The 18,950-nt window shown below is 43.3% G+C and overlaps 1 protein-coding gene across 2 annotated transcripts in view; it reads left to right on the forward strand.

Moving 5' to 3' along the window:
- Nucleotides 1-18,950, forward strand: part of LOC138981788 (zinc finger protein ZFP2-like) — a 44,209-nt gene that overhangs the window by 5,414 nt on the left and 19,845 nt on the right. For both annotated transcript variants that reach the window (XM_070354868.1, XM_070354869.1), the window contains exons 4-6: nucleotides 20-190; nucleotides 1,189-1,347; nucleotides 2,763-2,902. In XM_070354868.1, coding sequence (XP_070210969.1) covers nucleotides 20-190; nucleotides 1,189-1,347; nucleotides 2,763-2,902 — 470 coding nt within the window. The remainder of the gene's footprint in view (nucleotides 1-19; nucleotides 191-1,188; nucleotides 1,348-2,762; nucleotides 2,903-18,950) is intronic.

Genomic DNA, 18,950 nt, shown 5'->3' on the forward strand with positions numbered 1-18,950 from the left:
TTTGTCTTCTTTTTTTCAGCGAGGTCTACATGGAACAGAGAAGCCTTTCAGTTGCGAGGAGTGTGGAATGATGTTTGGTTTTTACCACAGCTACAAACTTCACCGGTTAAAACATTCTGGCGCTCGACCCCATTCTTGTCCTCACTGTGCCAAGTCCTACCTTACTGTTAGTCACATGAAGGCACACATTGTGAGTATAGCCTTTACAACTGGTCATGTAAATGTTAAAACACATTTAGAGAGTGCAGACTTTACAGCTAGTCATGTAAAAGTAAAAGCACATTTAGAGAGTGCAGACTGAACAAGAAACAATTAACAAGTGGCTCTATCCCATCTCCCCCCTTTCCCCTATCCCATCTCCCCCCTTCCCCCATCGCGATATAACCTTGAATGGTTGAAAACGACGTTAAACACCAAAGAAAGAGAGTGCAGACTTAACAGCTATTCATGCAACATTTTTAAAGCGCATGTAGTGTTAGCGAGTACATGTACATCCAAAAGTAAAAACTTGTCATAAGGACATAGCTAATTACTAACTGTAGAGAGTGAGTACCTGAACACTGTTTCTTCTTTTTTGTCTAAACTCTAATTTTTTTTCATTATTGAAGTACATGTAAGACTAAGAGGCACTTCGAAGTAAGACTAAGATGTACTTTACATTCAAGCGCACCTGTGCAGTTTGACATGGTTTTAGGTGAATGAATGGGTACATCATGTATTGAGATAATTCCCATCTCTTTTTACCTGATGTTATGTACAGTATCTGGAACTGTGGTCAAAATAAACTTTACCCAATGGCCCTTTCTTTATGTTTTGAGAAAGTAAGCCCAAGGAAATGAACCCTTAGGCTGGTTGTCGCGACATATGTCGCGCTACTTTACGTATACTGTCACCTGGTTGTCACGACATATGTCGCGCAACTGGTTCAGTCTGTTTGGTCGGTTCCGATTACCTCCCATGGATGCGAAAACTTATATGACCGTTTTTCTTTATTTTTCTCTCTGTTAATTCACCAGTGGCTATCGCTATGTAACATGTGTTACAGAATTGCACCAGTGTAAGGGTTAAGCAGTATCTGCTCAGCATAAACACAGGACAATAAAAGTTTGATTTTAGTTTTTTAATTGTAACATTCAGCTAGCAACTGAGCTTTTCAAGAGCAGTCTGAGTAGCTCTCTGTATTTTCAGGACAGAGCGCACGTAGGATCGGGAGGCCGAGGAGGTCGTGGAGCAGCGAACTACCAGTGTGAGACATGCGGCCGTGCCTTCACCTCTGCCACTGGCCTCAAGATGCACAGCTTTAGGCACAGCAACAACAAGCCCTTTCACTGTACCGTGTGCTCCAAGGTAGGTCCTCACAAACCTCTGCAGTGATGCCTAAATGTGTACAGTGGAAACCCACTTTTAACACACACACACACACACACACACACACACACACACACACACACACACACACACACACACACACACACACACACACACACCTCCTTTAGATACTTTGCTTTTTAGGATTTTCTTTCATAGCATCTGTAAATTAACCTTTGATTTAAGACTCCCTCTGTCTTAAGACCTTCATATTTAAGATTTATGACAGTCTTTAAATAGACATGTCGCTGTACCAGCTGCGGTGCGTTGGTTATGAGGGTGGAAAAGTCATTTGCTGTAGGAATCACATCTGGCCAAAATGTTGTTTTTTTAATATTATAAGATGTTTGGTGGCTTGTTGACAGACCAGCTTTTTTGTTGGTCCAAGGGGAGCATATCGTCTTTTGTTTCATCTTTATCGACCAAGGCCGAAGGCCGCGGTTGATAAATATGAGACAAAAGGCGATATGCTCCCCGAGGACCAACAACAAAATGCTGGTCTGACGACAAGCCACCAAACATCGTTTTTGTCATCATTTTGGTTGTGCAACAAAGTGCACAATAACCACAGGGAGACGAATTTTTAGAATCCAACTCCGGGCCACAAAGCATCGTCACAGTAGCACGAGATAACACGTCAAACTTGTATGTGACGTCAAACGTAGCTTGTTGACGCTTTTCTTCCAGTCTGAAAATGTACAGAGCTGCGATCATACCTGTGAATTCAGTAAGTGTTGAGCATATTTCTTTTCTTTTAAGTGTTTATGACTTTTCGTTGTGGATTTTGCGATTACAGAGATAAGTTGCAAATTGACCAGGAGTCGCCGCGGTAATTATCAACATTGATTGGGTCTTTGAGAGTGAATGCTTACAATCGTTGTCCTCGGAAACACAAATCCAAAGCCACGATGGTTCCACACATCAAACAATCAGCCTGATTGGCTTTTACTTTGACAATCCACGTTTCACATGAAAGCTCAAACCCATTCACCACCTCGAGTTATTGCATGGGGAACATGAGATTTATTTACCAGGTGTTTGTGAATGAAAACTCGTGAAAATGATGACAATGATCTATATTGCATGCACTTGTTATGTCCCCCATGCATGTCTGTGTAAGTCTATCTGACTGTTTATGTTCATGTCAGTGTGTGAGAATAATGTTACTTTTTTGTTTGTTTTTGTTGGTAGGTGGAACATGTACTGCCAAGTGGTACTTGTTATCTTCTTTTTTGGGGGGGGGGGGAGGTCTGAGAGCATGAGAATCTTTGTACAGCTTGTTCAAACATTCGAAATAAATATGCTTTATCAGTGCTTTATATGAAGTAAATGTATACTTCAGGCCATAAATGCAGCATCCTTATCTCTGTATGATTGTTTCCTTTATATTTCAGGGATTTCCTTCAAAGTCATCTCTTTTTGCGCACAGTAAAACTGTCCACACATCAGAGCGTAACTTTCAGTGTGACGTCTGCCACAAATTCTTCAAATCTGAGCAAATCCTCAAAATGCATCAACGAAGACATGATCCAAAGTGAGTACATTGTCATTTCATGCATTGTTGTGTACTATTTGTTCATGTGCTATCCATGTGGTTCATGACAGACTGCTATCCATGCAAGGTTGAAGTTGTGTGGATAATGTGAAAATTGTCAATACAATGAAACCCTCCTTGGTCATAAAAAGGAGTACAGTAAAACCTGCATCCAGCGGACCCTTAATTCGGCGGACACCTTTGCATAACGGACACTTCAAGTGAGGACGGATGTATTTTACACTCAAAAACACCTTAAAAGAGCGGACACCTCAAAGGCGCGGACGCGGACACTCTCTTTTGGTCCCGATTTGGTTCGTTACCTGTCAACAACGGTCCGCCATCTTGGTTCTGCAAATACAATCTCGCTGGTGATGTGAACGCGCGAGAAGCTTATTTTGTAAGCCAACGACAGCACTTGAAAGATTGATTTTTTGTATGGTGCACGCTCATTGGTCGATGCCGTGAATTGAACTCAACTCACAAACAAAAACAAGTTAGGGTTTCTACTTTCTGTACCGTGATGCATCTTCGTCTCATCCTTCGTCGATCGCGGTCTCATCATGTCAAAACGGAAATTTCTGACTTTAGAAGAAAGAGTCGATGTGATAAAGAAATTGAACGGCGAACTCTTCGAGTGGTTTTCGAGAGCTCGATCAAAGAATATTCCCGTGAATGGCTTCAGATAAGAAACCGATTGCACCTCTTTCTCTCTCTCTCGCTCAGTCGTTCTCTCTCTCTCTCTCTCTCTCTCTCTCGCTTAATCGTTCTCTCTCTCTCTCTCGCTCGTTCTCGCTATCGCTCGTTCTCCGTTCTCTCTCTCTCTCTCTTTCTCTCGCTCAGTCGTTCTCTCTCTCGCTCAGTCGTTCTCTCTCTCTCTCTCTCTCTCTCTCTCTCTCTCTCTCTCTCTCTCTCTCTCTCTCTCTCTCTCTCGTTCTCGTTCTCCGTTCACCCTGAAATGCTGACAGCTGTCATGAACTTGAGTAGCATTCTGAAGATGTGCGTCTGAACCAAACCAGACTGATTCTGGTTTTGTACATGTACATGTTGCATGTTGAACTTGTTTTCTTTGTCACTTTCTGTATGACTACATGTAATGCACAGTTTAGAATAAAATTATTTGGCTGGGTTTTTTCTTCCCAAAAAATGTCTGCGCATTCATATTCAAAAGAAAGGACACCTTTGTACAAAGGACAGTGGCAAGGTTCCCCAAGGGTGTCCTTTGCTCGCAGGTTTTACTGTAGTCTTAAAATGGAGGTACACGTACATTGTAATTGTAAATGGAGGCTGTGAACAGAAAATCTAACAAGTCGCGTGAAGCGATATAAAAACATTTAGTCAAGCTGTCGGCATCAAAGTAACACAAAAAACAGTCATCGGGGAGACTATATTTAAGATAGTCTTGACTAACCACACCCTAAAACCGAGACGGGTCACGCTCATCTCCGGGTAGCGAGCAAACGCAGTACTTACTTAACCTATTTTCTGTCAGTCTGAGCAAATTTTTTTAGTAAACATGATATACAGTCAAACCCACTTAAAACGAACACGCTAGTTACGAATTTTGACTTATGACGTATTAGTTTTAAGTTCCCAACTGAATACCTCTTTCTTCATGCTTAAAAAAAATGCTTAACACTATTGTGACTAGCACTGCCACGGCGTTAACGTCCTGCCTGCCCAAGCTTGCCACCAAGAAACTTCCCAAAAATCAGTAACTGTAAAGAAATCTGTCTAGCAAGCTTGAATTAAGTCCAATCACCACCAAATTTTGTGTACTAATTCAAAAATGGATGCCCAGTTCAGTCGTGCTATTTATAAGTTTGTCACGCGATTTGTTTTAGCAAAGGGGGGTGAAAGGGGGATAATTTGTGTTTTTTAACGTTTTTTTGTGTGTGTTTTATTTTCCACTGCTTTTTTTAAAAGTTATTTTTTAACAGAAAGTATTATAAATAATGTTATAACCAAACAAGGTGTAAAACCTATGAATTAGCTGAAATATTGTTAACATTGTACACAGAAATAAGGAGACAGTACAAAGAAAAAAACAAGCAAATCACGCATTCACTCACAGCATCCTGACTCAAATGAAACAAAACTGTAACACTCACCAAATGATGTCTAGGTAATCCATATTGAATATAAGTCACATTTTCACAACAAAGTACCAACTGTACACCTATGAACAATTCCAAAAGGATTTGAAGGCTCCAGCCATCCATTGTTATCAGTGCTGCCACGCCCCTATAGCTCCTGCACGATTCCGAGATACATGTTCGTCTAGCAGTATCACCCCCTACCACGTGTAGTTGCCGACTCGTACTAGCAACAACGGGACTGTTTCTTCCTCAATATCACTGCTATTATCGCTTTCTTGAGGCTAAAACGACACGATGTATCATGATCTACAGGATCCTCAAGATCCAACATCCGGAGAATCTCCTCCCGTGACAAGGCTCGCCTTCGATTCATTTTTTTTGTTCGAAAACACCACGCAAATCTGCACTAATTTGATCAAGCCGGAAGAGAAAACCACGTGTATCAAGGGAAACAACTCAATTTACTGCAAGCTTCAAAAACCGGGAAGCAATCACGAGTCGCGTACCTTGTATGTCTAATACTAAAATAGTCACTTCCCGTCCGTGGGCGTTGCAGCGCTATTACTAATATAGTCACCTCCCGTCACGAAAGTGTTAAAACGAATTCTTTGTAACGAATTTATGCTTATAACGAGCACTTTTTGGATTCCCAAGCATGCATAATGTCTGTAATTTACTCACGCTTATGACGAAATCTTTAAACTCGTCCCGAGATCGACATATCATGGGAATTTGAGAAGTTTGAATACATGTGTCAAAGTCTTCCCTTGCGTCGACTGCTTGAACCATTGCTCAACCGATCACTGAATAAAGTTAAACTGATTACACTGTACTCACAAAACAATTTCAAATTTAGAATCAAAGTGATTGATAGCTCAGACACTGAACATGAATGACTGACTGACGTTTATTTCCTTCGCGAATACCAAAAACGAAACATCAATGTTTTGAACGGACGCCATTGCCAAAAAATATAGATGCCAGAGTGGTTTCCCTTGGACAAGGGAAACCACACTCTCAACGTTTGCGTTCGCCGGTTCGCGATAGTTTATCAGTCAGTCAGTGCTATCGATTTGGATTTGAACATCATGTTGCAACAAAACAAAAAAAACTAAATTGGCCAAGGTTTGCTACCCGTCGCCAAGGTAAGTGATTCCGGACAAATGATAGGAACACCGCGAATGTGGACAGTGTCAGTGTGTGCGTGTGTGTGACCAAAAACGTAACAACTGGATGAAACATCTGTGTGCTCACTCTCACTCAAACTCAACAATCATCACTCAACATGAGACACACATGAACATGTAACTGAATATGTCACTTTATTGTCTAAACGTGAAGCAGCATGAAAGTTGCGAAAGAAACAAATTGAAACACCATAAAATGTACAAGACTTAAAGGCCGAGGGCCGGGTATAAAAGCAGACTGGCGCGTGCCACGACCAGTTTGTGATTGGGTGCTTTGATGGAACGAGCTCTCACTTGAACCAAGTTTTTTTAAAGTACGACGGCAGCAGTACAACAACAATCACAAAATTGTGCGAGTGATTACATCTGCATGAACACTACACATGCAGTTCAAAATTTTATCACAAACAACCTTCTAACATGCTTTTTCAGAAAAAAATTCTCACTCACCAAGTTTGAATTCAAAATCAAACGGCTGTCAGTCAACCAAAGTGGGCGGGGCCAATGATAGCCGTAGGCAACGTCCGAATCCTAAAAATACTTCCTGCTGTAAGCACCCACCACCTGGAATATGTCATCCAGATGGCGTACGACCTCAAAGTTCCGGTCACTGGCGGCCACTGCCGCTGGAGCTGATACCTAACACCAACGTTCGTTGAGCACTGAGAAAGCACAGAGTTGACCGCTTTTTATATCCAATGTTCATCTGAATTCATCAGGACTGCTACTTTTTGTCCGTTTTTAATTTTAATTTGTGAACATAATATTTTTTTTGTTTTATACGCCCTGTAAGTTATGATTTTCGTGTTGAGATGACCATGAAAAGGAAATTTAAAATTGTTTTGAAAACATCAGGATCTACTTCTCAACCGAGACACACACACACCGGCGAACACTCAGTTCAACCTTTTTGCAAACTTAAATGGAATGCAGGCATTTAAAAAAAAAAACACGAGCGTTAGAGGTCTTGACGACTTCTGTCTATTCCCACAAATGACCCATGTAGGCGGTGCAAGCTGGATTTGGGAACCATGTCCGTTTAAGAGATATCACACAGTTCGGCATGATGTCGCGTTTGTCTCTATCTTTACTCCATACAAATTTCCTTCTGTGTCTGCGAGCTCCAATGCGTTCTCTTTCTTCACAATGTATTCAGGTAGATTCCAGACTCCTCGATGGTAAAGCATTGTCCAGTATCTTCTGTACAGGTCTTTTCTGTACAGATGATTTTTCCGGTGTGGTTCAACATTTTCCATCGGCCACCATCCTTGATGAAAGTCCTCATGCGTCACACAGGGCTGTGCAAAACAAAACGTACACCTTTCTCGTCTTTCCAGCGCGGGAATATAAAAAGGCGGGTCCGGGTTTGCTGCACATTCCGATATTTGTGAATAACTAGTCGATCCCGCAGAATCAGTATCAACAGAAATATCAAAGTCAACATCACTTTGCTGGAAAAATGCCTCCAACCTGTCTAATTCATCCGACGAAAGTTCCACAGTCACAACTAATCTTTTTTTCTCAGCCATGATGAAAAACCTTTGTATGACCGAACGCTTGCTTCACGGCTTAGAATAACGGTTCCCTCCAAATTTTCTTCTCTTCGCCTGCAAGATTCGTCGACCAGCTGACCGTTTGGAAGAATCCAATTTGGATGGGTAAAGAAGCATCTCCATCATACCATGAATTGCACTTGCAAGGATGTCCAATGTAAGAGGCTCTACCCCACCCTTCACAATGGGATAACCCTTAGTGCCGGAAAACGATCAACCAACATGACATAGAGTTAAATATTCGCGCCAAATTCTTGACTAAGGACTTCCTAGTAAAATGTGTCTGGTCAACAGATTTAGCTCTGTAAACAGTAACTGAATTCAGGGGGTCCAGACGCATGCCAGCCCTGCCAAAGCATCTGCTGGCACTTTCTGTTACACAGTTGTGTCAACAAGATAACGGGACCTGCATGAGAAGAGTGTTGTGTACTGCAGAAGTAGGCCTAATCTCACAGTGTGCACACCGGTGACACTGTGACGGTTCCCCTACGCTTTGTGTCCGGTGCCCTGACCCTTTGTGTTCGGTTCCCACTCGGTTCCCACACGCCAAAATTCGCGGACAAAACATCCATTTATGGTAGTATTACGCAATGTTGCTCTCTGAGAATGGTCTTGTTAGATCTGTGAGTGTTTACACTACATGCCTAGGTGCTGTTGGATTGAAGGTTTTTGATATTTTAGCCGTTATTAGGTAGAATGCCTTCCACTTTACTGCAAAACTGCATAATTCGTAGCATCGGCAAGAAATATCCTACCAAAAAATGCCTGCTTGGAACTGTCGTTGGTCCAGCAAAAAGTTCAACATGTCTGTAGCAGACAGCCCAAGTTTCAAGATTGTAGGGCCATCCAAACAGCCGTAATAATAAAAACAACAAAAGTAGTCAGTGAAATTGGCTGTGTTCGGTCCCCACACACTTTTGTGACGTAGGCGTGACGGTTCCCATAATTCATTGTGTCGGTCCCCACTTTCTGTGTCGGACCCCACTTTCGACCTAATTTCTCTGTGACGGACCCCACAACCAGCCTATTTTGTGTCGGTCCCCACACCTTCTTGGATTTATGACTTGCCGGTTACTTGTATCATTGTATTCATTGAATCTAATTGTCTCGGAGTTATTTTTCAGCAAAAACCGGCAAGGCAGCACCTTTTGTGATACCAAGTAAGTCAGATGACATCAGTATGTGTGTGTATGTGTGTGTGAGAGAGAGAGAGAGAGAGAGAGAGAGAGAGAGAGAGAGAGAGAGAGAGAGAGAGAGAGAGAGAGAGAGAGAGAGAGAGAGAGAGTGAGAGAGAGAGAGAGAGAGATTGACACCTTTCCAGATCACTCCGGTTATGCGACACTACCGCGAGCGTCACTACCGCGTGTCACACTACGGCGAGTACGACACTACCGCGTGTAACACTACCGCGTGTCACACTACCGCGAGTACGACACTACCGCGAGTATAACACTGCCGCGTGTCACACTACCGCGCGTACCACAACCGCGAGTACCATAACCGTAGAGAGAACGCATGCAAACTTACTTCTTGTGAGTTTGTGTTCTAACGGCTTTGATTGGAAGCAACCCATTCTATATGTATTCTGATAGTGTGTTCTGATCGTTTTGAGTTCTTGGTTAGCATGACAAACATTGAATTAGTGTTCAGAGAACAGACCAGGCCTTTTTGTTTTATATTTCAAGGAAACATTTCAACCTTTGCCTTCAGCCATGGAAGTCATAAAATGACACGCGGTAATGTTATACTCGCGGTAGTGTGACACGCGGTAGTGTTATACTCGCGGTAGTGTCGTACTCGCGGTAGTGTCGTACTCGCGGTAGTGTCGTACTCGCGGTAAGTTCTGTTTCCGTACCCGCGACAGCGGCACCGACAAAAGAAAACGCGCGCAAACGCGTGACGTGTTTCCGTACTTGCGTTTTAAACATGCGGTAAAATCTGTAAACTCCCGCGTTGCCGCGCGACAACGCGAAAAAATCGCTCCAGGACCCTTTCAAAAAAATCGCGTCGCTTGTCGCGCCGCTAACGCGTCGCGCGTGTGGAAACACTCCTGGGCCCGTATGCATGAACTAGAAGTAAGAAACACAGGAAGTAGAGGCCTCTTTTCGAAGTGGGAACTCCCGAAGTCAACTTTCTAACACTGTTCACAATGCATGAACTGACTTGAACGCCAAAGTAGTGACAGCGAGAGTATTAAGGTCAAGGTCGGGGAAATTGGGGGAATCCCAACAAAAACGCGGCATGCGTACATTTCTATCAACATGGCAGTCAACGCGGCAAGGCACGTGTGCCGCTCAAAAAGAAAGTAGACACGGAGGGGCGTTCTGCGCCTTTTTCAGATGGTGAAATTGCTGTACTCTTGACAGAAGTGTTTTACGAAAGAACGGTTATTCTGTCCAAATTTCAGAACAGTCTAACTGTTAAACATAAAGACGCTGTCTGGTCCAAAATTGCCAAAGAAGTGTCGGTCTCTCTCTCTCTCTCTCTCTCTCTCTCTCTCTCTCTCTCTCTCTCTCTCTCTCTCTCTCTCTCTCTCTCTCTCTCTCTCAGTCTCTCTCTCTCTCTCTCTCTCTCTCTCTCTCTCTCTCTCTCTCTCTCTCTCTCTCTCTCTCTCTCTCTCTTACGACACACGCACACACAGACAAACGTACACTCATGCACATACTGACACTATGACACAAGTGACACTGACGGCACACATAAACACACACACACACACACACACACACACACACACACACGCGCGCTCGCGCGCACACATATACACACACACACGCACCCATACACGCACGCACACAGTCACAAACAAATAACCACACACTCACTCTCTCTAACTTTCTCTCATTCTCTCTCAATCTACACTCATACACACACTGAAACTATGATGACACAAGTGACACGTCTCACACACACACACACACACACACACACACACACACACACACATACACACACACACACACACACACACACACACACACACACACACATACTCACCGTAGTGACACACATATACACACGCGCGTACAGTTGAAAGTCAAGACATGATATGATTTTTTCAAAGCATTGGAAGGTTTCTTTTGCAAATGAATAAAATTAACACAGAGGCAAAACCCGGCTTTTGCAGCCGGAATGCAATTGCGGAGGCTTAAAAAGGAAAAGATTAATAAAAAAAATATATAGCTCCCGGCGGAACTTGAACCCGGAGCGAATGAACGAGAGTCCGGAACCGTTACCACTGCACTATGTTACTCGTGTAGAATAGAGGCATGATGAAAAAAGGCATTCTGAGTTATTCAGTCGTGCTGGTTTGAAAGCTCGCCACCTTCGCCGAATGACTCGAGCACGTTTTTTTCGGTCAGTAACTGATCCACGCCGTAGACGGTGGCACGCCTAGTTTTTTCCACCGCAGGAACAACACCCCATTCGTTCCCCCGCACGCGGAAGCAAAATTGTTATCTCGCAAAGGAATTGCCCTGTGAAGGTACGTTGTGGCAAATCACATTATCAAGTATAGATATTCTGAAGCAGAATTGCCTAGGCTATATGTATAATATGTAACTTATGTCTTGTTGTGTACTCGTGAACAGTGGCGTTCGATTTTCTGCCGAAGTCCGTGAAAATTATACAGAGAGGTCTCAATTTCGTACAAATTAACCTAGAACTACCATTTAAAGCACTATTTTAATACTCACAGTTTAATCTTCGATACCTTGCAGCCTTGTATGCGCGTTTTCGGGCACCAGCATCGTGGATAAGCTGCTCTAATCTAGCGTTATTTTGTGGTACTCGATTCTCAGTGGGTAAGGTCCCCCGCAGACACCAGATAAGGTCCCCCGCATTTTTGCCGGAGTGCCTACTACGCCCCCCCGCACATGCGCGCTGAAAAAGCACATCATGCACAGCAAAACTGACCCGTTTGAAGCGTTTTTATTTGACAGATGGAGACCAGCGACCACGCGCTATCTGCCGGGGAGGTGTCTGGGGAAGTAATCGACAGCTACCTAGACATCAGTAGTGAGGTGACTATAGGTGAGACAGTCCCTTTACAGACTTCTACACCGAAGAAGGTTGGTCTCCTCCATTTGTGTGACGAATGCGGATCAGCATACAAACACAAGCGAACATTGGACAATCACAAACGTGAGAAACATGGCAACGAATCTCGTTTTGTATGCATAGTTTGTGACAAGAGGTTTGGTCGACAGGTAGATTACCAGTCTCATATGAACAAGCATGCAGGCACCAAACCTTTCCAGTGTGGTGTTTGCAAAAATTCGTACGCACACAAACGCAGTCTGGACAAGCATATATGTCTGGGTGAAAAGCCGGGGTTTTAGTGCCAAACCTGTCAAAAGTCGTTCATGAGAAGAAAGTATCTTCGTGACCACCAAATCACCCACTCTACTGGCTACGCTTATTTATGCAATGCGTGCATGAAACGGTATAAGCATCGCTCTGGTCTTGCCAGGCATAGGCGTCGGGCTCAACAAGATCGAAACTGCATATTTAACATCGCTGTAACACATATAGGCTACTATAATGCCTACATTCACACACTTGCAGAGGAACAACTTCTTTTAATTTCCATAACATTCAAGAATAAGTGTGCTCGACAGTTTTATATGACACGCAGTTAATCAGGTTTGTTTTGTTTATGACCACAAAAAAAGAAAAAAGAGACAGAGAGTTGATCAATCAATCAATGAGTCTTATATCGCGCATATTCCGTGGGTACAGTTCTAGGCGCTCTGCAGTGATGCCGTGTGAGATGAAATTTTATACGGCCAGTAGATTGCAGCCATTTCGGCGCATATTTACCTTTCACGGCCAATTATTCCAAGTCACACGGGTATAGGTAGACAATTATTAACTGTGCCTAAGCAATTTTGCCAGGAAAGACCCTTTTGTCAATCGTGGGATCTTTAACGTGCACACCCAATGTAGTGTACACGGGGGGAGGGTTCGGACACCGAAGAGAGTCTGCACACAAAGTTGACTCTGTGAAATAAATTTCCGCCGAACCAGGGATCGAACTCACGCTGACAGCGGCCAACTGAATACAAATCCAGCGCGCTACCAACTGAGCTATATCCCCGCTGGGTTGAGGGAAGTTGAGTGCTTTTTGTTTTTGTTTTATAATTCTGCTTTGTTAAAAAGCACAATCCTTCAAGTACAAACGATTCTCCTCATCATATGAAGTCTTGCATGCCTGTCAGAGTATCTCTGGACTCAAAGCAAAAAGTAACAACCTCACAGATTCCCGTGTAAAGTGGACATATTTATGTGCAATTCTTTCACACACACACACACACACACACACACACACACACATGCACGCACGCACACACACACACATACACGCACGCACGCGCGCACACACACACACACACACACGCACACGCACACACACTAAAACAATGGTTAATCGGTGACTTATTGCTCGTGCCAAATGTTGGAGTACATCTGAAGATGTCAGAGTCCAATCACATCCATAATTAGTGGATTTACACAAAAATTATAGCTGTATGTCATTTTTTCTGATAAACATAACGGCGGGGGATCTTACCCTAGTGTTGCGGTGGGGCGTAGTAGGCAAATCGACCAAGCTGCGGGGGATCTTACCCCGTCAAATTTCACTGTTGATCTTTGAACCGATCGTGAGTCTAAACTAAGGTAAGTTTAAACTTAAAAATGAAGAGCAGTATCCACAAGTAGTTTGACTTTGACCAGCAAAAAGATTTAAGCCCTTCTGTTGACCGTGCTTTGTGTTATTTCAACATTTTTAACGTGGGAGACAGTATTTCTGACTTGTCTTGATGACATTTCTTCTCTTATGTAGTACACGAGAGTGTAAATGGTAAGACAACTAGCTGATCCAATGCAAAATAAAGTACAGAACAGTATGATATAAACTTCAATACTAGAAAGTCTGGTTATCTACTATTTTAAGGCATTGATTTGGAGACACCTACCATGTTGTTCGTCTTGCGGGGGAACGAATTGGGTGTTGTTCCTGCGGTGGAAAAAACTAGGCGTGCCACCGTCTACGGCGTGTGATCGAACTGTCGCTTTTGAGTCACTCTGTTTTAAGCATTTCACCTAAATTAAACAAGAATGTCACAGTCCGTGTCTATGGTGCAAGGTAGGAGACCGTCTCATTGTAGCCAAGTTACGACAGTTGCTCGATTGACGCATTTCACGTCTTCGATATTGTGTCTGAGATCATTTCCCAATGAGCTGCCTTTAAAAACGGAATGTCCTGCAATTGTAGTATGCGCTGGAGGTTTCTTTAAGATGGGTAAGGACCCTTGAGATGCGATATCGTCGTATAATTATGTCAAGCGAGAGGCCCTTGACATTGGAAGTGGGAACTTCGAAAGCAAAGTTGCCAGCTACTCGGTATGCACGAGCTAAATTGAACGCCGAAGTAGTGGCTTCGAGAGTTCTGAGGTCAAGGTCGAGAAAATTGGGGGAATCCCAATTAGTGCGCATGCGTTTGTAAACGGTAGGCTTGGTGACCAGAAGAAACGAATCCCATCGCGAGTTCGTAAATGGGCAAACGTTGATCGCGCTGTAGCTTTTACTATAATTGTTGTTTTTAACTGGTTGAACGAAAGCTGTGATAATTGTCCTTAAATAGAATGACTGTCTATAATAATGATTTCGTTGACCAGAATGTTGGGGACAATAAAAAAAAGGTTGTTTATGTGGTAGCGAAGTCGGTTAACTTAAAACTCCTTTTGTAGTGTTTTTTTTAATGATTGTGTATCGGTAAAACTGCTGGACAAAAATAGTTTGGTCAGAGCGAATGTTTGTGTTACTGGTAAATTTAAAAAGGCAGAACTCCATTTTTTGGGAATCAAGATATAAGGTGTAGTGAAAAGAAGATAAGTTCAGCAAATTTCATATTATTTGAGAAAATGTGTGTCCGAATTTTTAAAACAGAAAAATGGTTGTACTTAGGTGTTTGTAAATTACGTTTGTCCTCGTTAATTGTGAAGAGGATGTATGTTTATATAAAGTTCAAAGTCAAGATTGGATTTTTGTAGCCTACGTGCGTGTGTGCATGTGTATTAGACATAATACATAGACATAGAACACTTTATTATCTCAATTACGATAAACTCGGGTGTGGTGAATCACAATAAACAGCATAAAACGTAAGAACATGAATAAAATATCAAGGCGCAAATATAGTCAGCTCATCATAGTGTGGGGAGTGGGTACACACACACACACACACACACACACACACACACACACAGACCGTCGAACACACACACACACACACACACACACACCGTCGAACACACACACACCGTCGAACACACACACACCGTCGAACACACACACACCGTCGAACACACACATAACATCGAAAACACACACACACAAACACACACACACAAACACACACACACACAAACACACACACACACACACACACACATGCACACACACACACACACACGGCACGCGCGAACACGCAAACAAACGTATGAAGGAACAGACGCACAATTATACCCGCACGCACGCACACACAGGCATACAGGCACTCGCACAAATACACACACACACACACACACACACACACACACACACACACACACACACACACACACACACACACACACACACACACACACAGATAAAGCAATGACAAAAAAAATAGCAGAAACTTACACTTCAACACTCGAACACACACACACACACGCACACACACACACACACACGCACACAAACACACGCACGCACGCACACAAACACACACACACACACACACACAGGCTCACACATGCACACAACGACGCCCATTTTCATAGAAACACAGTAACCCCCTCGTATAAGCGGGAATGAAAGAGTGGTGGCCAATGACCCAGAACAAACAAAAGTCAAAGCTGGCAACTCAGGTTTGTATTCAGGGAAATTTGCACGAAATGCATGCAGAAGATACGACTTTTCCCTCTATTTTCTCTCTTTGGGAGCGTCAGCTCGGTTTGACATGAAAAACTGAAGAAAAGCCCTGCTTTTTTGCACTGAGAAACTGTGGAAGTAGCGTGTTTACTACTGGGTCTGGCTGTAGTACATTTACCCTCATTTACTTCCTCGTTAGCTTCCAAAGTAAACTCTTTTTTCGTCCCATGCATGCGAAAGTGAGGATGTACTTCCGATGTCACTCAAAACTTTAGAAGTAGTCGCAAAATACCCTGAGTTACTTCCTCGCTTTGCTTCGAGGTAAACCCTTTTTCCGGCCCATGCATACGAAAGTGAGGCAAGTACTTCCGATGTCACTCAAAACTTCGGGAGTTGTCGCGAACTTCCCCCATAAGCATACGGGCCCTGGTCATTTTCTATGTGCTTGATTTTCGTCGCACCGCTGGAAAAACGCTATCGCGGGTACGGAAACACAACTTTAGTGTGAGACGCGGTAGTGGTACTCGCGGTAGTGACGCTCGCGGTAGTGACCAGCACCCGATCACTCCACATAAACGCTGGTTCTGGTTGCATTGTGCCGCTGACATACAGCTAATAGGATTTTTACACCCCCGGTATAGGGGTGTGTATAGGTTTCACTCGATGTGTTTGTGTTTGTTTGTGTTCGCAAGTAGATCTCAAGAATGAACGGACCGATCGTCACCAAACTTGGTGAACAGGTTCTATACATTCCTGAGACGGTCCTTACAAAAATTGGGACCAGTCAAACACACGGTTAGGGAGTTATTGGTGGATTAAAATTATACAAGGCCTGGTATAGACGGACACCCCCGTTGGTCAAAGGGAAATAACCATTCTCACTGCCACCAACTGAGAAGGTTATTTCCCTTTGACGGGGGTGTAGTTCCTATCGGAGGAATTTCTTGTTTTAATCCTTTTGTGGTATTGCTGATGATGCTGAACATGTATTTTACTAGTTTACCAATATGTATCTTTGACCCTGATAGCCTACGAAAACGGAGCAATCATGGCCCAACATTGGCCCAATGCTGAATTTATTGGCGCGGTGTTGAGCCTTAGTCGGGCCGTTGTCGTAGGCTGTCAGGGTTTATGTAGCCTTGTTCCATTGTATTCTGACTGTCATAAAGTAATTAATTTTAAGAGAAAGCAGTCATGAACACAAGGAGCTGGGAAAAGTTGCCTCTTACAACAAGCGTGAATAAAGACACATACTTGACACAGGCAAGTACTCTTTTTTTTTTTTCAATCACCACTAGAAGTCCCTGGGCAGCATTTTGCTCTGAAAACTGAATCTCACATACGACAGGGGGATCTTTTATTTTAAAAATGTGCCAAATTGCATATCTCCAAGGCCTTAAGACTAAGAGTAGATATTGGGAAGGCCAGTTCAAGAAGGTGTGGGTGGATCAACACATAATTTGCTGGTATACTGGGAACCGTCCCAGAGATAAATAATGTTATATATTATTTGTGGCATAAACTAATAAAGTTAGTCTCTCTCTCTCTCTCTCTCTCTCTCTCTCTCTCTCTCTCTCTCTCTCTCTCTCTTTCTCTCTCTCTCTCTCTCTCTCTCTCTCTCTCTCTCTCTCTCTCTCTCACACACACATACACACACATACTGATGTCATCTGACTTACTTGGTATCACAAAAGGTGCTGCCTTGCCGGTTTTTGCTGAAAAATAACTCCGAGACAATTAGATTCAATGAATACAATGATACAAGTAACCGGCAAGTCATAAATCCAAGAAGGTGTGGGGACCGACACAAAATAGGCTGGTTGTGGGGTCCGTCACAGAGAAATTAGGTCGAAAGTGGGGTCCGACACAGAAAGTGGGGACCGACACAATGAATTATGGGAACCGTCACGCCTACGTCACAAAAGTGTGTGGGGACCGAACACAGCCAATTTCACTGACTACTTTTGTTGTTTTTATTATTACGGCTGTTTGGATGGCCCTACAATCTTGAAACTTGGGCTGTCTGCTACAGACATGTTGAACTTTTTGCTGGACCAACGACAGTTCCAAGCAGGCATTTTTTGGTAGGATATTTCTTGCCGATGCTACGAATTATGCAGTTTTGCAGTAAAGTGGAAGGCATTCTACCTAATAACGGCTAAAATATCAAAAACCTTCAATCCAACAGCACCTAGGCATGTAGTGTAAACACTCACAGATCTAACAAGACCATTCTCAGAGAGCAACATTGCGTAATACTACCATAAATGGATGTTTTGTCCGCGAATTTTGGCGTGTGGGAACCGAGTGGGAACCGAACACAAAGGGTCAGGGCACCGAACACAAAGCGTAGGGGAACCGTCACAGTGTCACCGGTGTGAGTGTGAAGAACAATAATACACTCCCAAGTGTATATGATGCAATAATATTATAGCTGTACTTTAACCTATGTTATTACGTTTACATTCACTCCCCGGCATGTATTACTGTTCTGCATCAGTGTTACGCTTTTTCCGCGTAAAACAGAGAGAGAGATAGAGAGAGAGATAGATAGAAAGAGAGAGATAGAGAGAGAGAGAGCGAGAGAGAGAGAAGAGAGAGAGATAGAGAGAGAGAGACAGAGACAGAGAGAGAGAGAGAAGTGTGTGTGTCCAACAACCTTTTTTTTTACCCTATTATTTTAAATTGACCTTTGATGTTGTACCGCATTTCCCGCCAGGATGTTTTTAACGTCATACGAGCACACACAATACGATTAAAAGTTTGTTTACAAGCTCACTGATTCAAACTCTTTTTTTTCCCTTTATTTATAGGTTATTGAAATGAAAGAAGGTATACGTGAGAACATGCGCGCGCATGTGTGTGTCAGTGTATGTTTGTGTGTGTGTGTGTGTGTGTGTGTGTGTGTGTGTTTTATCGCGAGAGAGAGTAAGAGATCTGGATTAATAAATTAGATGCACGCACACGCACACACACACACACACACACACAGACACACACACACACTACTACTGCTACTATTACGAGGAATGAATAAAATCGTCAGTCACACACACACTCACAAGTCTTCAGTAGGGCCTACTAGCACCGAAACCCGTTATCCGTAGCGTATGGTTTCACAGCTGACGAGCGGGCGCAGCGCAGCTGTGTTATCTTCTCACGCTCACTGACCGCTGTGGTCAAAAATAGACAGCTCTGGCAGTTGAGAGTAACGCGAGACCTGCCACTCAGCCACCAATCCCAGGAAAGAGGCTCCGCCTATACCCATGGGATTTCTGGCCTGTTGGACCTC

The sequence above is a fragment of the Littorina saxatilis genome, linkage group LG12, assembly GCF_037325665.1.
Source record: "Littorina saxatilis isolate snail1 linkage group LG12, US_GU_Lsax_2.0, whole genome shotgun sequence".
NCBI classification, from domain to species: Eukaryota; Metazoa; Mollusca; class Gastropoda; order Littorinimorpha; family Littorinidae; genus Littorina; species Littorina saxatilis.